We start from the raw sequence: 23,507 nt of genomic DNA, 5'->3' as shown, positions 1-23,507 counted from the left end.
TTCCGACCACGACTGTGTTAGCTTTCAACAGAAAATAGATTTGGTTGTAGCAGTTTGACCAGCTCTGAAAACAATGAGAAGTTTATATAAATTTCGTTAAAATGCTCATTTTTCTCAGAGCTAGTCAAACGACTACAACCGAAACTAATTTTTATTTAAAGCTAACGCATTCGTGGCGGGAATCGCGGTCGTACATTTTTCAAAAAGGATTCTGATGAAAAGATATCATTAAAAAGGAAATCCGAAACACGCAAATGTAGGCTACAATTTTAGCTAAGTACCGGTGCCTATTTAAGATCTTGTATACATGGAAGTCAAAGTCTCCAAATGCATCAGTCCGAGGTAATTTCAGTCACATTGATACAATATATCAAACTGTCGCCCGTGTATTATACGACACTTTACCTACTAGTAGTATGATCTGACCCTCGACTGTCAGCTGACTATTTCCACACGGAAAAAAAAGATTTGGAAAGAACTGTTTGCTAGAAATATATTTATAGTTGTGACAAATATATTTATATTTGTCACAAAATTTCAGGTAATTTGCTTGTCACAATTATATTTAATTATTTGTGACAAATTATTTCAAAATATATTCGTTACAAATATATAAATATTTGTAGCAAATATGTAAATATTTGTTACAAATATATTTAATTATTTATGACGAATTATTAAAAAAATATTTGTGGCAAATAATTAAATATATTTCGGACAAATATTTATATATTTGTAACGAATATAGTTAATTATTTGCTACAAATGTTTATCTAATATATTCGCCACAAATATTTATATATTCGATACCAATTTTTTACATTAAATTGGTATTGAATATTTCTTTTTTTTTCCGTGCAAATATCTAGCTGACTTTTACGATGAGTAACAAAATAAACGTATTTTGAACATGCATTTACTCAATGCAATTCTCCTAAATTCACAAAAATTTGCAAAATTCACAAAAATTTGCAAAATTCACAAAATTTACAAAATTCACGAAATTCACAAAATTTACCCGAAAATTCTACATAATAGGCCCTGATAAGAAATGAAGATATTATGAAAGTAGTTAGTCCGACCACATAGATCGAACAACGGTGGTTGAGTTAGTTACCTTGGCTCGTCCCTGGTATATAAGTCAAAGTAATGCAAGTAGTGGCCCCACCACTGACAAAGTTCATCGTACACAAATTGCCGGAGGTGAGAAGGAATGTGAGGCTGTTCTCTGGTGTACAATGAACCGTGTCTAGGAGAGAGAAAAGGGAGGATTAGGACTTGATTTTCATTCGTGATCATTCAAGTTAAAATTCCTCACGTTCAAATAATCTCATGGGTGAGCCCACAAGGGCAAGCTTGTTATTACGAAAGTCAAGGTGAATACGCTATTTTATCTACCGACGGCGAAATAATAGCACTTTTTCACTGCTGTTATTTCACCTAGGTAGATAAAAATAGTAGCTGGCAGCAACTACTTCAAACAAACTTAATGGCCAACATTGATATGCCCATTCTAAAAGGTCAACAATTCCGCAGGAAAGAAAATCCAGGAAAATTTTTAATCAACGAATTCCGCTATAATATAAACGGTTATTGAATCAGATACATGATCTTCAAAGTGACTGCAAATACCTGGGTTAATTAATGTAAGAGCACATCCCCAAACACACAAATCCATTGCTACATAAAACACGATAAAAGCCTTGGATGTGTACAATTAAGCTATTAAGTATCTTTTCTCCATAAAATATTTCACCTTAGAGGTTAACAAAAATACTATATTCCTGGTTTTACATGTTACTGTTTCTATTTAGAAGATCATCATAAAGATTATCTAAATCTATGTGCTTACCATTAAAATATTTGTGTTCTTTCTTTTATTACTCCAAAGTATAGCTAATGAAATTCATGGGCATTCAGCGGATTCAACGGATAGAATTGAAAAAAATAAACAAAATTTATTCTCTATATATCTTAAAAGCGGAAACAATAGACGTCCAAGCCAAAACACAAAATCGGTTTTAACCGTGGCTAAGAATAGTGTAAATAGTTGTCTGTATTTGTGGGAAAAAGAGAATGATTTAACCGGTCAATCGATGTGAATAATTTATGACAAAAAACCAATGACTGTGCCCTTTCGTGGTGATAAATTCTGACAATTTTATTGTTTTTGGCTATTTGATGTTTGGAATTGGTAATTTTAACAAAACTGAATGTGTGTTTTAGCTAAACATTGAAAGAACACAAAAGACCGGATGTGATAAAGAGATCGTTCTGACTTCAAGTATACGAAATTGTTTGCAATTCGAAAATTATACAGTGAACGACATCTCAAATGTCTCACTGTCATTTTTTTTCCGAGAATGTCATTGTGAATTTGCAATGACACAATAAAATTCTCAGAAAAATTTGACAGTGAGACATTTGAGATGTCGTTCACTGTAATTCTTTTTAGAACAATTTACAAGCAAACACTGTTTGATCTACTTATATTGGCGCATACATTGGCGGACTTCTATCCGGCGCACTATTTATTTCTATTGTCGAACTATTTCCTTCTATTGGCGCACTATTTCCTAATATTGGTCACCATTAGAAAATAGCACCTGTCCCAGTATTTGCTTGAGTAGTTTTCTTGCAAGTTTGGTGAGGTGGCAAGTGGATTAATCACACAAGCCAAACAATAACTTACAATAACTTACAAGCACTTACGTAAGATATTTTCCATGGAGGATTTGCAAAAGTTATCTCGGGTTTTCTACCCCTTACATGAAAAGTTGTATACGTATCTGTTGTCTCACTTCGTTCGGGCCTTCAGCTCGCAAATCCGCCTTAAATCTACCGTCCACAACAGATACGTAAATAACTATTAGATGCTTGTGCACAGTAAGTGCATTTTCATTCCAACAGTGACAAAAACTTTTTAAAAGTGCACCTTATCGCGCATAAGCATGTAAAAGGAAGCACATTTCTGCCTTTGATATCATTCCAAATTAACTTTCTGCTGTTCCCTGTCATTTATTCTTTATACTGAAATGCTCTTATTCTTCAACTATAAGTGCTGATGCTGATGTGACAACAGAAGTAATCGCTTTATATATAAGTTTTCACTTTATCATTACAAGTTGCTCAAACTATTAGCTCTGATAATTCGCATTTGCGGCTACATTGACATCACTACAGCCAAGTTTAAGTGCTGTTAAGCTTTACAAAATCTGTACATAAGTGCGGGGAATGTTCATACTTCAACTTCCCTTCTCATATTTCATTAAAAAAGGCTAACTACTAAGATTATAATACATGTACACACGTAGCTACGTTTATATAACCGACACAATGGGGAAAACAGACGTAACAGTCGAAGGTTCCACTTTGATTGAAATGGAAAAAAGGAGAAAAAACTTAGTTTTCGATTATAATAGAATTGAAATTGGATAATACACCGCATGTTTATTTGTTCACGTTCATAAACATCTGCCTGCAGTTCTACAAAAGAGCACACAGTTTTTTTTTTTACATAACTTTTAGTTAAAGAAAATAAATAGAATTTGTCGGCAAATAGATTTGTTTAGTATAAACAAGAATTCAACATAATCGATCGATTGAAAATAATCGAATTCATTTCGAAGAATTTGTAAGTGGTCCCTTTGAGTTGAAACTGGTCGTATCTCTTGGCTTTTGTTAAATAAAATTTCATGAAAATATTGGCTGTGAAAGGCACCAAGAAGGAGAATTTAACTCAAGTATAGTTAGTTCAAGTATGTGTACAAGTCAAGAGTCCTCTTTTTTAACCTTTAAGCCTGACCTTTTAACCTCACATTAGCATGTAATAAATAAAGAACATTTCAGAACTCGGGATAAAAACCAATACTCAAGTGTTTTCGTCGGATGTTTGAAAGAATAAGCTTCACAATGAAACTGGATTTTCAACTTGTCTTTAGTTTTGTAAATGACAATTGCAACTAAGTAATTTCCAAAGAAACTTAGTGTTAGAACAATATACACCCACCTCAAAGTACTTACTAGCTTTCATGCGACTCTATGTTTTTCTTAGTCCCACACATTTCGCATATTAGTATGATTACCTTCATAATCGGATTTACTTTACACGCGTACGCGTAGAGAGGGAACTGGCGTAATGTGTTAAAAGTGTGTGCAACATGTTGTGAGAAGTGGAACTGTTGAAATTTAAGAAAGAAAAAAAAACACCAAAGACATGCATTTCTATTTTGTGGTGAGGGTTCTATAGAAAATATCAAATACTGAGGAAATAACTGAATATTTGCTCATCCGGCAGCAAATACATTAATTGTTAATCTTTTAAAATAATGAAAAAAAACCATGTGCAACCACAAAAACATGAAGGCATATGCAACACAAAACACAATTCGTATTATTTCAATCGCTGTCCGAGGGTATTTTGAATAGTTTTTAAAATCAATATTCACCTATATTGCGGTTGAACGCTTTGCACAGCGGTCACACTGTAGTTCCGAAAAATTTACTTCATTCATATAGCCGAACCAAACGAAAAACGAGCCGTCAGAACAGTCGGAGCGTTTGCTGCGACTGAGCCCCGTACAAACCCGTACATCTATTGCGCACGTGACCCTACTTCGTCCGTCGCCCTACTCTTACCGTAAGCCTATTGCGCCCGTAAACGTCGTAAAATTCTTATGCAATGTGTACGTCTTAAAAATTGCGCATAGCGCAATTACGAAGCCCCGTACGACGTTCCTTTCAAAAGTAACACAAACTACACTTCCCACTGATCAGTGATTTTGGAATTATCATTTTCACCTATTTATATTGATTTTACAAAAATCCAAAATGGCGGCCGACGGCCATTTTGTTAGGAGGTGGAAAGTACAACGGCTGCTTTACATTCGTTAGTACCTTTCAAACAAAAAAAAATTCATGAAATTCGGTTAAATTTTACTCGAGATATTAACAAAAAACACCACCTTCACTGTACGGCCGAGTAGCCACATATAAGCTCACTCCAAGAGAGCTAGCTCACGCTCCGGTAAACCGAATTTCATAAACTTTTTTTTCCCTGATTGGTACGGTCAATACCTATCTAATAAATCAAAATCCATCTAAATCCGTTCAAATATGACTAACCTACAAGCAAAAACGGCTTGCCGCCCTGTACCTAGTTCACACCAAGGGGTCTAACTCACGAGTCGGTCATCCAATTTCCATAAACTTTTTTTTTGTGGATAGGTATTGTAAATACCTTTCATTTGATGTATCACTTACAAGTGTAGCCTTTAAATGGCCAGAGAAATCTTTGGAAAACGTTAAAGCACTTATGGGGCCCCAGCTCTGGAGGGGTCGACCCAAAATCGCCCATCTTCGAACTTAGCCTCACTATTTCAACTACCTTTCAGGGGAAAAAAAAATTTTTGAAATCGGATTTGATTTACTCAAGATATCGACGTGACAGACGGACAGACGGACAGACGGACAGACGGACAGACGGACAGAAGGACAGACGGACAGACGGACAGACAAAATTTTTATTGCGGATTCGTTATCTATGAACATAGGCAAACACTTTGCCCTTACCGTCTGCTTCGAATTCCATCAATTACACACGGCATCGTAATCCTATAAGCCCCTTCGTACTTCGTACGGGGCTAAAAAATCTGAAGAGCAAAAAAATGGTAAATATTTGCTGTGACATATGTGTGTCGTATCAAAGCCTATAATATAACATAATAACGACGGCACGTATGCTGTTGTAACAGATAGCCGATAACAACTTATAAGAATTTCTGTTACGAGGTGAACAACAATATAATGCGAGTAATGACACGTGAACCCGACAAATATGTGGTAAATGATTATTGAAATCAGAAAATAACAAGGAAATATGAAGGGAAAGGGTAGCAGCGACATATCTATGAAATTAAGTGTCAATCGATGTTTCGTCGAACATAAAATATTAGCACAAGACATTCAATTCAATGTGTATGGTAAATGTTTTGAAATGTTGCTTGAAGAGCAATCATGTAAATATATGCTTAAGGTAAAGGGAGTGACTCGTATGACACGTATAATGTACGAAGGTATGTAACGTAACGATAAATTTGGAGACTGAGAATTTTAATAGTTGGACGAATGGCATGGGAGAAGTAAACATTTCAGACTGAAACATAGCATTTTTTTGGAAAATTGTTTTGCTAAATTCGCTAAAATTTTCCAAAAAATGTTTTTAGCTAATTTTGGAAAACTTTAGAAAATTTCAGAAAATCTTGGAAAATTTTAGCAAATCAAATTGAAAAATAGGTTTTATGTAAAACTTCATCTTACTTTCTTTATATTTCGACCTTCAATAACAAGAACTTCCTTGAGAGTCCCGAGTCGATAACTCGCTTCCCTGAGACTTATGGTTCCTGATCTCCTTGTTGTCGTCTTTAAGTCATTGAGAGTTCAGAGCGACTCATTTCCAGTTATTCGCCACAAATTCTTTAGCCCCAATTACAATAGTGTAAAATTGAACTCGTGCCCGGGGTAAAATGTCGGTAAAACGTATTCTCAACGGTCTAATTCCAGTCTCAAAATTGCTGGAATTCTAAATCTGGTCTCAAAATATTTTTTTTTGTGCTATACACATTTCGGATGAACGAATGAGAATGCATTGGACCGAACGAGTAGTCTCTTTTCTTTGGCAAACTTTGTGAGGCTGGATGAGTGGTCTCATTGTTGATGTGTTTTCAGGTCGCTTGAGACAGAACGATTAGTCTCTTTGCTAACATTTATGGGTGAACTGTGCGAGCCTGGATGAGTGGTCTCGTTGCAGTCATATCTCCAGATCGCTTGAGACTTAACAAGTAGTCTCTTTGCTAACATTTATGGGTGAACTATGCGAGACTGGATGAATGGTCACGTAGCAGTTATATCTCTAGATAGCTTGAGACTGAACGAATAGTCTTTTTGCTAACAGTGCGAGACTGGATGAGTGGTCTCTTTAACAGAAAATATGTTTTCGAATTGTGGAGATCGGTAGAGCCGTCTCTTCAATAGAAAATATTATTTTGGGATTTTGGAGACCGGTTGAAACGTCTATGTGGTAGAAAATGTATGAGACGTCTCTTTTTTTCAGATTTTTTCTTTTTATTTTAGAGCGGTTGAAACGTCTCTGTGGTAGAAAATGTTGTTTTGCAGATTTTTTTTTGTTTTGATTTTGGAGACTGGTTGAAACGTCTCTGTGGTAGAAAATGTTGTTCCGGATTTTTTAGACCGGTGGAGACGTCTCTCTTGCAGAAAATATTTTTTTTTATTTTGGAGACCGGTTGAAATGTCTCTGTGGCGGAAAATATTGTTTCGGATTTCATATGAATAAGCTAAGGCCCGTCATTGAGAAATAACAGGACAGTTTCCCGAAAATGTATTGAAAATTTTATCACAAAAATTCACCAAAAAAATACAAAGAAACTCACCTCTTATGCTTTCCACTGCATTCGGGCATAGTCTTCGGGCACCGCCGAAGTGAACACAGCAAACATTCATTCTAGTACTTATAGTAACGGAGTGTCACAATTGTGTCGAAATATTTTGTCGCGACAAAACAAAAAAAAACTTTTTGTTTTTGCATCGAGTAAAAAATGTTTAGTGTTCAAATATGCCTTGGCGACCTAAAAAGACTATGCCCGAATACAATGGAAAGCATAAGAGGTGAGTTTCTTTGAATTTTTAGCCCCGTACGAAGTACGAAGGGGCTTATAGGATTACGATGCCGTGTGTAATTGATGGAATTCAAAGCAGACGGTAAGGGCAAAGTGTTTGCCTATGTTCATAGATGACGAATTCGCAATAAAAATTTGGGCCGTCTGTCTGTCACGTCGATATCTTGAGTAAATCAAATCCGATTTCAAAAAATGTTTTTTTCCCTGAAAGATAGTCAAAATAGTGAGGCTAAGTTCGAAGATGGGCGACCCCTCCCGAGCTGGGGCCTCATAAGTGATTTAACGTTTTCCGAAGATATCTCTTGCCATTTAAAGGCTACACTTGTAAGTGATACGTCAAATGAAAGGTATTTACAATACCGATCGACGAAAAAAAAGTTTATGGAAATTGGATGACCGACTCGTGAGTTAGACCCCTTGGTGTGAACTAGGTACAGGGCGGCAAGCCGTTTTTGCTTGTAGGTTGGCCAAATTTGAACGGATTTAGATAGAAATCTTTATTAGATGGGTATTGACCGTACCAATCAGGGAAATTTCATGAAATTCGGTTCACCGGAGCGTGAGCTAGGTCTCTTGGAGTGAGCTTATATGAGGCTACTCGGCCGTAGAGTGAAGGTGGTGTTTTTTGTTAATATCTCGAGTAAAATTTGACCAAATTTCATGAATGTTTTTTTGTTTGAAAGGTACTAACGAATGTAAAGCAGCCGTACTACTTTCCACCTCCTAACAAAATGGCCGTCGGCCGCCATTTTGGATTTTTGTAAAAACAATATAAATCGGTGAAAATAATTCTTACAAAGTTATTGATCAGTGATTGGTTATGTGTGTGTGGTGTTTCAAGGATCCCAAATATGGATATCTATATATAAATATATATAGTATATTGAGCTATATAACGGTATAGATAGTTATTTTGAGCTATATACTAGCATATTTATCGGTAAATTGTTTATTTATAGGTAAATATAGGTTAATATAGGACTGAGGAAATTGTAGGTCAATTTGAAATTTGTGTTACGTTTGAAAGGAACATCGTACGGGGCTTCGTAATTGCGCTATGCGCAATTTTTAAGACGTACAAATTTCATAAGAATTTTACTTTACCGACGTTTACGGGAAGAGTAGGGCTATGGACGAACTAGGGTCACGTGCACTATAGATGTACGGGTTCGTACGGGGCTCAGTCGCAGCAAACGCTCCGACTGTTCTGACGGCTCGTTTCGATGAATTTTTGTGATAAAATTTTCCATACATTTTCGGGAAACTGTCCTGTCATTTCCCAATGACGGGCCTTGTAACCGATACTCACTTATGCCATTTTACAATGGTTCTTATTAAAAAGCGTCCAAGGATAAATTTGTCGTTCCATTTTCGCATACATTTAAATAAGTAAATAAGTTAGATATCACTAACTTCATTGCTTCAACTTGTTTACGTTCGATTCGTAAATCAATAAAATCGAAAGCATATTTGCAAGCCAATTACATCTATCAACACACCACGACCACCAAGAAAAACATGTATTACACTTTTTGTGTCTAATTTGAAAATGCACATACGAACTTGAAAATTTATTATTACCAGTAAAAAGTCGACAGTCGAACCATTTCAACTTTTCTATCGTCCGATTATATTTTTTCCCTCACAACTTTTCCCATATGCCCATTCGGTTTATTTACATTTTATGGATCCATAGTGGAATACACACATCACACACAGTGCGGAAATTATATTAAATAAATGTAACCGTGATTTCATCTGTTTGCAAACGAATTGTACCGCAACATAAAAATTTATTTTTAATTTTTTTTTTCAATCTTTCTACTCAGTCGAATCGTATTATCGGCAACGCGACGTCGATTTAAAAGTGAATAAATCGTCTGTGAATCAGAAGGAAAAAAAGCATGTTGTATGTACTTCCCAAAATTAATGATTGTTTGGAAAAAGATTTGGAACGAAAATTTTCATTTTCAAAAACGATTTTAATATGAAAGATCTTGCAATTTTAGTGATTTCGGTTATGCCAATGACGAAGCATATCATACAAAGCTATTTGTGATTTTCCAATTTCTTTTGATAATAAGCGAAAATTATAATTTTTTTTTGTGCTGAAGGAGAAAAAAATGTTTGTGTTAAAAATTTGTAGTTCGGTGCCAACGAGTGCAATCACTATTTGTCATTTGGATTTTATTACTGCAATAGTTTCGTCAATATTAGCACTGTTACTGGGACTAGCCTCATTGTATTTATTCACCAATTATAAACAAAGGTATGTTGAGTGTTAGCTGGGACCATACATTAACAAAACTTGAAAAAGATGAACAAAAATGACCTCCGGTTATGCTATCACTGAACGATAAGTCGTTACAGTAAAATGCGGTGTACATCAATATAATATAAAGTGAAAATTTAAAACATATGAGCTGCTGATGAATGAATCTCTCTGTACTTTTGAGAATATAAATTAGAGTAATCTACTCGGTGTGTGAGTAGAAAAGTTCCACATTGTTTGTCAGTAGAACGGTAGAACCGAAAGGTACTAATCTAATTTGCATTGGTTTACGAACGAAGCACTAAACACTGAAGCACGACGAACGATGAATCAATTATACTTTTTTTATTATTGTAAACCCTTGATTCATATCCAATTACTGAAACCGAGGTTTATTCTTAGAAACTGAAAATCGTTTTCTTTTTTAGTATAGTTCAAATTCATACACAATACACATACGTATACGTACGTACGTACGTACACTCATATTGTACCTATGAATTAAGATGCCTAATCGCTGCTCCCGAGAGAATATTTTAAAAATCTCGTATATTTATTAAATGTAAACACCAGAGTTCTATTTTCGTTTTCTTTTTACGAAAATAAACTCAATTACATGCATGTCTGATTTTAAAATTTGAGGTTCTTATAGTGTTGTTACTGGTTGGTATTTAGGACATTTGTGTGAAATTCCGTGAATATGTATTCTGACACAATTCACAAAATTGCCACTATCCAGAAAACTTTTAAATATTCAGACCAATGTGAAACCAGAACCGTTTTCCATTTTATTGAGCAATCAGGGTAATTTATTTAGGATTCAAACGAATAACCAATGTGTTACTATCGAAATATGCCAATTCTTCTGTAATAAATCAATGTAACGACGCCAACACTTATTTCGTTAGATAGGAAATCCATGAAGTGTTCGATCGAAATCCATCGTTCTCATATATATAAGACGTACACAGTCGATCATAGAATGACTAGATGGGTCAGCAAAGTTCGAATTTGGGTTACAAAATGGGTAATGAATGGAGTTGACCAATATTTCATTCAGCTGTTGAACATTTTTACTTACACTGCGTCTTCTAAGCAAGATTTCAGAGAAATTTAGCGAAACATTAAATAACATCAAATTATCAACTTCACTAACATTTTATTGAGAAAAAAGTATTCATTTGATAACAGCTCAAATTATGGATAGAATTTAAAGAATTAGTTCAATTCAAATAATCCATTTTAGATTCTAATACTAATATACTAAGAAAATCACGACACACTCACGATACCACTACGCTAGCATTGCGTATAATTATCATTTAAGAAATTTATTAATTATCCGCGAAGCTTCCTCGTTTTAATTTCTTAAAAATTTTTTCGTGATATTCCGAAAATTCGATCATGAGGATCTTACTGCCTTCATGTTTAATGACGGTAGCTTCCCAGGAATCATCGTCTATGCGAACTTTTCTGCCTAATGAAACTTGGATTCTGCATTTCGGAATTTTCTTTCGGCTAATATCTTGCTTCGAAAGCATTTCCTGCATCGCATTTAACTTTTGATCATCTCCTGCAGTAAACCCTGAAAAGCTGGAAACATCGTATAGAGCACGGCTCCATTCCACTTGTAGAATAATACCGTCACCCCGATCGTTGAACTTCCATTCATAGCTTTTTGTACCACCTGGAAGATCCAATAGTATGACGACTTTTTCTTTCTCGTCGCTGGTATCCACATAAGTAAAGCATAAAAATGGCATGTTGTCACAAATTAGACTACATTCATCTGAGTCCGACGTTTCTGAACTAGCCCGTAGATTAATTACTTCATCTTTTCTTGATGCACCGTTGACTGACGAAGTGGAAGCTGGACAATAAATGAAATGAGGAGTCAATTTAACTTCAAGTATTTCGACGATCTTAAGATTCCTCACCATTATTTTTTCTTAACCGTCCCAAACGACTTCCAAGAACCCGACTATTAAATTTCGCGAAGCGTTTGTCTAAGCTTATTATTTTCGAAATTGGATCTGCCAAACTCAACAATCCATTGTCAAACAATTCTTGTAAGCGTAATCCGTCAGATTCCGTCCAATTGCTTTCACATTGTTCATTCATTGTTGGTTTGCGTTTACCATTTCTTTCCATGTTTCCGAAAACTTATTAAAACTTTTCTAATCAGTTATAATGCTTCTGATTGCACTTGTTATACAAAAATCGGCAATCCTTTGATTCTTTTTCTATTTAATCGAAACACGAAACGATCTAGATTGATTGTTTGACTTAATGAACACACCAACGTAAAAATTGGCACAATTAAAAGCTGTGGATGGAGGGAATGTGATCAGATGTTTCAGTCTACTTTCGATTTTATGATAATAAAGTTTTGGCGGGTAAGTTTCACTTAATATCGCAATTCTGTTAGTAGAAAATAAATTGAACTCGTCTCGATTTTATTGCAGATGCGACGTTGATAATTTATCTCTACAGTGTAACTCTAATTGTATAGTTTAATGTAATACGTAATTTACAACTAAAACTAACTGTATCAAAAGAAGAACTTATTTAGGATACATTACATCCTGCGAAAGTAGTTCATTACACTTTTCGATAAGAGCTGAGTTTGTGTGTCAGATCCGAAGGCGAGACATACAAGGAGGTTAGAGATGAGCGGGCCGCCCGAAATACATCGGCCCGACCCGACCCGGCCCGATCGGGTTCGGGTCCGGGTTTTGAAAATTCATTCGGGCCGGGTCGGATCGGGCATTGAAAACAAAAATTCGGGCCGGCCCGACTTAGAAATACAAATTTAAAGAAAGCCAATAAAAGCCTATAAAGCATGAACCACTAACTTATTTTATTATTTTACTTCGCGTATAAGATTATTGCAAAGCTTTTATGCGTAGAAAATGATTTTTCATTAAATTTCTTATAGTAAAAAAAAGTCGGGTCACGTCGGGCCGATGATTTTTTCGGGTCGGGTTGGGTCGGGCCGCGAAGAGAAAAGTCTCGGGTCGGGTCGGGCTCGGGTTCAAAAAATTGGATCGGGCCGGGTCGGGTATTGAAAAAACGTCGGCCCGCTCATCTCTAAAGGAGGTGCGGTAATCATGGTTTGATAGCGAAATGAAACGCATTTCTGTGTAACAAAATAATTTGAGATAAAAAAGTCTTCGCAATTCGATTAATCTTTTCGAAGAAGAATTTCTATTTGAATCAAAAACGTACACTATATTGCACTTACCATACCAATTATTCATTCAAAAATAATCACATTGATTTATTTTCATTTAAGTTCGCAAGAGTACACTGTGCAAACATTACATGGAATTGGTCTATGACTTTTTCGTAAACCATGCTTGTTTCAAAAAATGAATCAAAACGAAACAAATCAAAACAAAACAAAACAAAACAAATCATGTTTCGGCCACTTGGCAACAAATTACAAGATCTGTTTTAAAGATTAATACATGGATTTCGATTATCACTCTTTCCAGGTAGCATCATTGAGATTGAACTTAGAGGTAAACAAAGAAAAATTTTAAATTTTTTAATTTAAATTGCTTCGAAACAGCTAAAAACAAATTGTTTTTCCGTGGGAAATCTACGGAAAACAAATTTAATTTGTGCTGTTTCGCGACCTAATACTTACAATATTTTTATGTTTCACTTTGTTTACCTCTAAGTCCAATCATAATTAAGCTACCATAAAAGAATAATTAACGAAATCCAAATATTAATCCTTAAAACAGATCTTGTAATTTGTTGCCAAGTGGCCGAAACATGTTTTGTTTTGATTTGTTTTGTTTTGTTTCACTTTTTCGAAGCAATGTTGGCAACTTACAATAAAAGATCTCACAGAATAATTTCGTGTGTATGAAAAGTCAATGCACACATGATTTCAACTTCTAGGATTTGTATTAAAAAATCAACGTTGATGTGATCATTTTTGAATAAATGTTTCGTGAGTGCAGTGGTGTTATGTTTTCGTTCGAATAGAAACCATGTTTCGAAATATGTGAACAATCTGCAAGACATTTTTTATCTCAATTATATATTGTTTTAGAGAAATGCTTTTCATTTTCTGTAAAACCACGATTCCCGCACCTCCCAACATCACTTGTCGTAAAACAGTTATCGAAGCAATGAATGAAGCAATCCAATGAATTCTGCTTGATTTTCATATAGAAAAATGAAATAAACCGGAAATGTTCCACATGTAATGGATGATTTTCAATTGCTTCAATTTGGGATAAATTGCTGCGTAATGGTCAACTTTCGCATGGGAAGGTAGTATATTAACTCAGGTCGCTGATCATGATTTGCTTATGTAAATTTACATGTAAAATAAATTATACCGCAAATCACGATTCTCTTGGACTTTGATTTGCGGTATAATTTGTATGACGCTTTAGATACCTCCAAATATCGGTCTCTATTGAATTTTATATGAAATACCGCAAATCACGGACACCATAACACAAATCTCGGTCCAATTAAAATATTAAACTTAATTAAGAGTCAATTCGCCAATTTTTCGACCACTTGGAAAACAAGCTATCCCCGATATTATTGAGTTATAGCTCATTCGATTCGTCGTTAAATTCTAGCGAAAGGGTGTCTACCATTTTTTTTCTTCAAAAAAATCCATTTTGAGTGTAATGTGTCTAAATGTCATGTGATGTCAGAGGGTGGTCAAAACAATTTTTTAGCATTAACTTGAGGAAGGTGCAACACAAAAAGTTGAAACTTTGTGGGATTGTTGGCCTATCCACGGCCAGCCATCAGTCAAAGTATGGTGAACTTTCAAATAGTACGGAACCTCTACAACATCATTGTTCTGATGGGCCGCCTACATATTATGGTAGGTGGCTTCAGCCACCATCACATATCAAAATTTCACCACAGAAGTTTGATGTTGCAGGAATTGCGGACCATTTGAAGAAAAGTTGACCTTTACGGCTGGTATAAAAGAGTAAATTTCTTGTCCAAAATAGTTTTTTTTTATTAGTAACGTGTCTGGGGGACGATTCTAACCCATAACCGATCGATTCCGAGCGACTCTTTTCGAAAAATATCTATTTTCACACATTTTTCTCATAGCTGAGCTCTAGAATTTTTTCGGTCAAATTTTTGTTTTACAATTTTTGAGTATAAGCGCAGAATGCGTCACCTACAACGATATCAGTTGTTTTGGACGTATTCACAAGGATTTGCGTAGGTGAAATATTCGATATAAAGATGATCGCAAAACCTCTTCAATCTGTTAAATTGCAACAGAATCAAAATGTATGTAATTCTGGCGTGCCTAGCAATGTTTTAAAGATAGACTATGTTCACTCTGCATCGCTCTACCATTTCCCTAGAGTCAAAGAGGCTTCCCGACTATGGATAGGCCGACTATGGACTGTGGATAGGCCAACAATCCCACAAAGTTTCAACTTTTTGTGTTGCTCCTTCCTCAAGTTAATACTAAAAAAATGTTTTGACCACCCTCTGACATCACACGACATTTAGACACATTACACTCAAAATGGATTTTTTTGAAAAAAAAAATGGCAGACACCCCTTCGCTAGAATTGAACGACGAATCGAATGAGCTATAACTCAATAATATCGGGGATAGCTTGTTTCAAAAATTGAAAATTCGGCTGACGAATTGGCGAATTGACTCTTAAAGAAATTCTTTAAATATTGATTAATTTTTAATTAATTCCGAAGCCAAATGTTCAATCTTAACAATAAACTTAGCCATTACTCCTGGTTGTCAAAGGATTTCAAGAAAACGACGTACAAAGTTAAAAAATTGTGGTATTACATCATGGTCAGCGACCTTATTTGTTAATTGTAACAGAACAGGTATCTGAATATTTTTATATGATTTTAATGTGAAATCATCAGAAGTGATATGGTCCCCTGTATCTAATCCCAACAAAAATCTCTTCGAGAAAAGTGTGACGCAGTCTTTGAAGTACAATTTCTAAAATGAATGATACCGCTAGAGTTGACGCTTTCAGCTTCGTTACGCAAAAATTAAATTTTACAATCAATTTTAGTTCAAACAAGCTGGCTTAGTTTTTCTCATCATCTGCCAAATAATGTTTACCAAAAAAAAATTTGACTGGAAACAACCAAAGTTTTACCAAAAAAATCTGCGTCGCATGTGGCAGATAAATTTTCTTGCTGGTCTGTTCCTGAACATTTGCCACTTTGCGACGCGACGCAGATTTTTTTGGTAAAATTTTGGTTGTTTCCAGTCAATTTTTTTTTTGGTAAAATTTGCAAAATTTCATGGAGATTGGCTGACTAGTTTCCGAGATCGACCGTCGATAGATAGACAGATAGACAGATAGAAACATACAGAGTAAGTTGAAAGATTTTGATTGTTTGGAAAACGTTAATTTGGTGCATTTTCTATCAAAATGACCAACTTCAAAACGATGTATCTCCGGCAATTTTAAAGTTACATAGTCGAGTGATAGCTCGTTTTGCTCGTATTTGAAGCGCGAATAAGATAGAATAGGATTTGTGGTGATACAGGCCAAAGGAAAGAAACTTAAATTCTCGCCTATATATAGTTGCCGCGTCTCAAAAAATTTTCTTCGTTCTTTTTTTTGGAAGTTAGACTGCGTCAAGTCCTCCGCTATCGCTCCGGACATGATAAAATGGCGATCTGCGTGACCTCCTTAAGCTTTACAGCCTTTGAGTTAACATGGGATTGAATAAATAATGGTTATAAAAGTATGTTTGTTACAGCAAGTCTACTTCAAAGAATTATTCGATCTGATCTAAAGACACATTTTCGCTATAATGCTTTTCGCACTCACCACGATTTACAGTTTACTATTAGTAAGTAATATGCCTCACATAACACCGCAATAAAAATGAAATCGTGACGAAGCGAGAAAATTTTAGCATATGTGAATGAAGCGAAATTATCGGCCTCTATATAAATAATGAGGCACTCCATATCACTGTTTGGAAAATAGCTAAAATGAAATTTGTTTCAGATACGATAGCTTACTGTCACAACACAACGTCCGATCAGCGTGTTTATTGACGTTGATCTTACTAAATGCCGCCGAACTTGCTGAAGCAACACTATCTTCGTATCCGAGACCTGAATTCACTTCTGCTCCATCTATTAAGCTGATATCTGCAATATGTCTTGTGTCGCTAACCATTTTCCAATGGATATTTTATCGGATAATAGAAATGCGAAACAAAATTGGTAAATGTACAAAACCTATTACAAGCAATCAAATAACTTAACACTCTATGCACAGACTGGTTATACTTTGCTGTTTTCACGGAAGTATCGATGATCATTGTGAAGGCTATAAAGGCATTTAAAATATCCGAGGTGCTGTATGCCTCCCATTTCTATTCAATTCTCTTCCAATTGACCATAATTTGTATATCATCGCTCGTTTGCATCGACATCATTACCATATCGAAAATTGTAAGAATTTCATACATTTTACCAAAAGTTTCTAAAATCGTAAGAGAATTATGATTTCATTCATAGTCTAATACTAAAGGTATGAGATCGAACCAAACCGCTGATAATGGCAACTACAAATACAAAAATGCCAGTTTCTTGTCCAAAATATCGTTTTGGTGGATGACACCGTTGCTGTGGCGTGGATATTTTGATCCACTTGAATTGGATGATGTGGGTCATTTGCCGGAGGACGATTCCAGTCGATCGCACTACGATCAATTTTTGATCATTTATCAAAGTTTGAAGGTAAATGGAACTCTTTTCACTTAATTTTACCTATTTACGTAACTTAACATGTCACACTCTCTTCAATTGTGTTTAATTCCTATACCACTTCCTATTCTTTGAAATCAAAATTTGTGATTGATTGTTTGATTATCGAAATAATCAGCAGCAGTCCCCATTGTTGAAAACATTCTTCTCATACAAAACGTTCCATTTCACAGACCAAAGGAAATTCTCTGTGGCTGTGTTACGTGAAAAGCAGCTGGAAAATGTTTCTATATGGTGGTTTACTGAAACTGACTGGTGATCTGTCTGGTGATACAGTTGCATGTGTTTATGTTTACGTTGACAGAAAGATAAACGAAGATTTTCTTCCAGGACTCGTTGGACCGTTGTCGATATCGTACATTGTTGACTATATTGACAAAATTAATGCGACAAATTACGATCCAGATGCCAGCATTTACAATAACACCAACACCAGAAACATATCCCAACCAAATCCGAAAATAAACTTTATTATGAATGAAAATTCACAGATCTACTATCTGGGATGGTGTGATTTTATTGAAAATGGATGGATAATGGGAATGTTGGTTTTAATTGCATCGTTAGCCCAGGCAAGTTTCTCGCAAGCTTCTACACATATTGTAAACATGGTCGGAATTCGATTACGAACATCCATACAAGGATTAATTTATCGTAAAACACTTCTGATTAGCTCAAGTTGTTTCTTTGGTGGTAACGGTGGTAATAAAATCGACAATAATGATTCCTGCAATATAATTGAATCGGTGGGTGGTAAACGGCCGCACGAGAAATTGCCAGAGAAACAAAGTGTTTTTGATATTGGCACTATAACCAATTTAATGTCAGAGGACGCGCTTAATGTTATGTCCTTCGTAGCGATAGCACATTATGTCTGGGCCATTCCGTTGAAAGTAATTATTTTCTTTGAATTAATTATTTTATTTCTTTTCCGGCCGATATTTACGGTTATATTGATTTTATTTTTCAATATTTCCTTTGCAGATAGCTATTATCATGTATCTTTTATACCAGCAACTGGGTATAAGTGCTCTTATTGGTGCTTTGGTGTGCATTATTATTATGGTACCATTACAATTTGTTATCGGCTCGGCGATGGCAAGTAACTCCAAGATAATATCGGTATGTGTTTCACTTGATTCGAGGCAAACGTTCAGTTTACATAAACACAGTGTTTCGTCTTATTGAACAAACAAAAAAAAAAGTTCTTCTCGGTCGATAAGAGATACTGTGTTACTCTGAACGCAGAGAGCATTATGTTCGAGGTATTGAAATTCTACGCAACATCGTCAGCTCATTCAATTCCCTGTGAGATTTATTGCTGTAGATAATTGATGAATGTGTGTATACATACGGATGTATGGACTGTTTTCCTGCAGTTCTAAGATTCTTTTATTGATACATAAATAGAAAATCCAACAGTTCACTGAAATAGTGGAAAATTTATTATTCAAGAGAAATGAGATAGACAGACCAGATCGACAGTATATTCTTAACGTCTATCATTTGGAGTAGACTCGTAAACTATAATATTTTTCATTGCTGGACATTCATTTGCAAGTTTGTGTAACATTTGCCAGACGGTGATGTCATCTGTTATCGACTATGATGACGACAAAAATGCGCGACAAGCTGTTAATGTGAAATCCGAAAGGCTTTCCCTTACTTTCATATATGAATTTATGGTAGCAAGTGAAAGTTTTGCTCTGTTTGTCACTTACTTGCAAGCTTCCAGACACTGGATTTAAACTATATAAGATTGACCCAGATCCTCAGATATTTGAAATTAGTCTGCCAGATACAATGTAACCTGAATGAATAACTTAGTAATATGCCGATAATGTCACGACCAAAATGTTACACCAATGAAACAGAATGAATTAATTCCAGGAATGTACGGACGAACGATTAAAGCGAATCAATGAAGTACTTATCGGAATCAAAATAATTAAGCTAAATGGATGGGAGAATGTATTTAAGGAAAAAATTCAAAATGCCAGACAGGAAGAATTAAAATATCTGATTAAGGACTCGATCTATTGGACATTAATGAGTAAGTGTATATAAGAAATCAATTACCATTAAAACCTCTTTTTATACCAAAAATAAAGCTCGGTCATTAATTATATAAAACACAAAATTTCTCTATTGTATGGTAAAACCCAGCGTTCTTAACCCACGTTTCATCCGTTTTAATTTCATTTGTCACCCTTGCCGTTTTTATTGGTATTGAGGGTGAAAATATTGAATTAACCGCTAGCAGAGTGTTTACAGCACTGGCTCTATTCAACCAAATGACTGTACCTCTATTTATATTTCCAATTACGATACCGATCATTATATCAGCAATTGTAAGCACAAAAAGATTAATGGTGTTTCTGGATCAGCCGGAAGTTCAAAAAGAATATGAAGGCATTCGGAATATGGCTCGTATACTCAGCCGTAGTGATGCATCGCTAGATTTATACGAGGAAGATAATACAACGACAACAATTGAGTCGGAAGAAAATTCGTTTACTTTAAATGAATGCATTGATGACAATGCTTGTGCACGAACCGATGCATTATTGATGGACAACATACGGAAAAGTGGAAATGCGAAGAAGTTAACAAAAGTTAAGTTGAAGAAAAACAATCAATTGAGTCAGAGCACAAAAATCGAAAGAAATCGCTCGAGACAAAAATCGACCAACACAGATGTTCAAGTGGATTTGCCAGCGAATTTAGTTGTTCGAATTGTGAGTGGTGTATTTGCCTGGCGACGAATCGATGGCAGTGATGTTTTACTTAACATTCCCAAGCTGGATATACCGAAAGGTGAAAAGTTTAAATTTATTCGGGCAAATGGGAAATTGCGTTTTTTTTAAACTATTTTTTGTTTCTCGTTCTTTATTGCAACCAGGTAAAGTAACGGTTATTGTTGGAAAAAGCGGTAGCGGTAAATCATCTCTAATTGCAGCTGTTTTGAACGAAATGCATACCGTGTCCGGTGATATTCAATGGAATAAGTAAGTGCAACAACTTCCATTTCAAACCATTTTTTTTTGTTTCCCATCATTCCGAACTGACTATTATTACAAAAAATAATGTGGAATCATAGAAACTCAACTAGGCAGCGACATGACGTGGAAGTAGTAGAAAATGATTCAGAAGTTTGTTATTTTACAAAGGTAAACAGAAAGTTTCTCATCCGTAAATGGAGCAAAATCGGTGAAGTTTTCATTGTAAAACCAACTGTTAAAGCGAATACCGATGACCCCATCATTCAACTGTGATGAAAGTCGAATTTGCAATAGAATGCGCAACATGGTACATGTTTACCGTCTAGACGCAAGTTACACAAAAACTACAAACAATTTATTACAGTCATCAAACCGACCTGTATGAAACTGACACTCGTCACACCGTAGCATTATATTTTATGCCCGAATAAATATGCTCCGGAAAATTCAAATAATTGTCTCCATTATATCCGTAGGCGACAAAAAAAAGATTTTATTTAAATAATGCAGACAAACTCCAAATATCCGTAAGCATACATGTCAACATTAGGTTGAAATTGGATGCTTTTTGACTTTACAAGTTGCTGAAAAATGAAAAACAAATAGACAACAAATGAGCGAAGATAATTCGTTGAATTAGTCAAGCGTATAATAATATGTCTCTTGACCTTTATATCCTTGAGTGCCTCTGATTTCTCCAATTTCTAAAAATTAAAAGTTTAAAGAAATGATAAATTAAGATGCTCCAATTCCCGTCTTGGTCTACCCAGACTATTTAATTCCTATTCTCTCTTTGTTGCACTACGTATAATTGCATACATTGCCAATTTTTATCGATTGCTCAACTATAAGGAACATTGACATCAATACCGCATAACAATTACTAAAATTTCTCAACACAACGTGAGCTCACATCATGATAAAACTCGAATCACATCATGAATATGGGCGATAAAAATTAAATTTTCTTTTCGATTGGCAAAATTGTTAAAATAATCTTTCATGCAGAGCAAAATGCAATTAAAAACAACAGAAAAAAGCAAACAAATTTTAAACTGAACGCAGGTATGTTGTTTCAAACTCAGTTGTTCGCTGTTAGCACGGAACAAAAAAAAAACGAAAAAACAAACAAAAATATCAGATTGAGTTAACGTTTTTGGCCAATTTTATCGGTCATAGAGCTTACGTGTGTACATCCCTTTTTATACACCAATTTAGATTCATCCAATTTAAATTATGCATCACCGTCATAGATATTCAACAATCGCGTACGTGCCCCAAACACCATGGCTATTGAATGCAAGCATTCGGGACAACATACTGTTTGGTGAATCGTATCGTCCGCGCCGATTTCAAAAAGTTCTTGAATTATGTGCTCTAAATCCTGACATTGAATTGATGCCTGGCGGTGATATGGCAGAGATAGGGGAACGTGGAATTAATTTGTCAGGTGGACAAAGGCAGAGAATCGCTATATGCCGGGCATTGTACTCTTCAGCCAATGTTGTCATAATGGTAATGCTATGTGGATGTACATAAAATATTATATATAATGGCGAGTGCGGCTGTTTCGCATTATACATGCCTAGCCAATGTGTATTTTATGAAGAACGATTTTTCAACCTATTGGTGACTAACAACAATTTGTTTTTGTCATACAAAAATTTGCGTAACAATAGGACGATCCCTTGTCATCGCTGGATAATGAAGTTGCAAAATGGATATTCGACAATAGCATTAAGAAAATGCTATCAAAGTACAATAGAACTGTAATCTTTGCGACACAAAAAACTTATTTGGTACACAGCTGTGATAATGTAAGTGAGCTAATAATTGTAGCTATCCCTTTTTTGTTACGTGGTAAACGGAAACTTATTCCATTTTTTGTTTAACTTTTTACTTTCTTCTATCGCGATTTTTTCTCTACGAAAATTAATAAACGAACCCTGAAATGATTGCATGTTTTTCTGTCTTTGTGTAAATGTCTTAAAGTTTTCCCCGAATTTTATCAACTCTATCTCTCTCTCTCTCTCTCTCTCTCTCTCTCTCTCATCCGTAATATTGTTACGATATAATTTCCATTTACCACTTTGATTCAACTGCGCTGTTAAAAATAATTTAAACAAAAATTCAAATAATTTCTTTCCAAAACAGATAATTGCCATGGAAAATAATGCCATACGCGCATATGGCACATTTTCCGAAATTGCTGATATGGATCCGGTGTTGGTGGAAGAATGGCGTTCACTAACAGATAATGAAAATTCAAATGAACTGGCGTTGAGGTAAAATAAAATTTTAAAATATTCCGCATAAAGCAGATACTGAAATTCGTTCAATATTTATGGTTTGCATTAGTCCCGGTAAAACTGCTCGAGAACGATGGAAATTATTTAAGAATGTTTCTCGACTTGGATTACAACGTACAAGCAATGAAGATGAAAACTTATCGGTGGTATGTATGCTGCAGTCGCTTTTAAAATCCCTTCATAGTTTATTTACGCGAAATCAATATTTATTTTCTATTCTATTCTTAAATAATAAAATAGTCACAGCCTGAGCCTGCAAAAAATCTGCATAACATCGGCAAAAGTCGCTGAAACACATAATTCAATCTATTCGCTTTCCATTCTACGAATGATAATTTGCACATTAAACAAATTTTAACATTTGCGAGAAATTTTCATTCTATTGGAGAAAAATCTCGGAGAATGAAACTCTTCAATATAAACATTGACACCAATTTGATCTCTTGAAAAAGC

The 23,507-nt window shown here is 35.1% G+C and overlaps 2 protein-coding genes across 4 annotated transcripts in view; one reads left to right on the top strand and one right to left on the bottom strand.

The window, feature by feature from the left end:
- Positions 1-9,296: 9,296 nt before the first annotated feature.
- Positions 9,297-23,507, top strand: part of LOC119075647 (ATP-binding cassette sub-family C member Sur) — a 28,359-nt gene continuing 14,148 nt past the window's right edge. For 2 of the 3 annotated variants that reach the window (XM_037182132.1, XM_037182134.1), the window contains exons 1-14: positions 9,297-9,963; positions 16,977-17,197; positions 17,253-17,428; positions 17,495-17,716; positions 17,917-18,010; positions 18,074-18,636; positions 18,728-18,865; positions 19,634-19,796; positions 19,910-20,560; positions 20,646-20,751; positions 21,999-22,260; positions 22,425-22,562; positions 22,900-23,030; positions 23,104-23,200. In XM_037182132.1, coding sequence (XP_037038027.1) covers positions 9,818-9,963; positions 16,977-17,197; positions 17,253-17,428; positions 17,495-17,716; positions 17,917-18,010; positions 18,074-18,636; positions 18,728-18,865; positions 19,634-19,796; positions 19,910-20,560; positions 20,646-20,751; positions 21,999-22,260; positions 22,425-22,562; positions 22,900-23,030; positions 23,104-23,200 — 3,108 coding nt within the window. In that variant the 5' untranslated portion in view covers positions 9,297-9,817. Of the gene's footprint in view, positions 9,964-16,976; positions 17,198-17,252; positions 17,429-17,494; positions 17,717-17,916; positions 18,011-18,073; positions 18,637-18,727; positions 18,866-19,633; positions 19,797-19,909; positions 20,561-20,645; positions 20,752-21,998; positions 22,261-22,424; positions 22,563-22,899; positions 23,031-23,103; positions 23,201-23,507 lie in introns of those variants that run through there. The other variant, XM_037182133.1, reaches the window with a different exon arrangement.
- LOC119075671 lies at positions 11,114-12,279 on the bottom strand. Its single transcript, XM_037182188.1, has 2 exons — positions 11,904-12,279; positions 11,114-11,836 (listed from the first exon to the last, which is right to left on the bottom strand). Exons 1-2 carry the CDS (start codon positions 12,115-12,117, stop codon positions 11,301-11,303), a joined length of 750 nt encoding a protein of 249 aa, XP_037038083.1. The 5' UTR covers positions 12,118-12,279; the 3' UTR covers positions 11,114-11,300.

The sequence above is a fragment of the Bradysia coprophila genome, unplaced genomic scaffold (assembly GCF_014529535.1).
Source record: "Bradysia coprophila strain Holo2 unplaced genomic scaffold, BU_Bcop_v1 contig_232, whole genome shotgun sequence".
Taxonomy (NCBI): Eukaryota; Metazoa; Arthropoda; class Insecta; order Diptera; family Sciaridae; genus Bradysia; species Bradysia coprophila.
This window is presented reverse-complemented; position numbering and strand designations above follow the sequence as displayed.

Coding starts and splice junctions, on each gene's coding strand:
- LOC119075671 (XM_037182188.1), bottom strand. CDS start 12,117: ATGGAAAGAAATGGTAAACGCAAACCAACAATGAATGAACAATGTGAA. Junction 11,837..11,903: donor ACGGTTAAGAAAAAATAATG/GTGAGGAATCTT, acceptor TTTATTGTCCAG/CTTCCACTTCGTCAGTCAAC.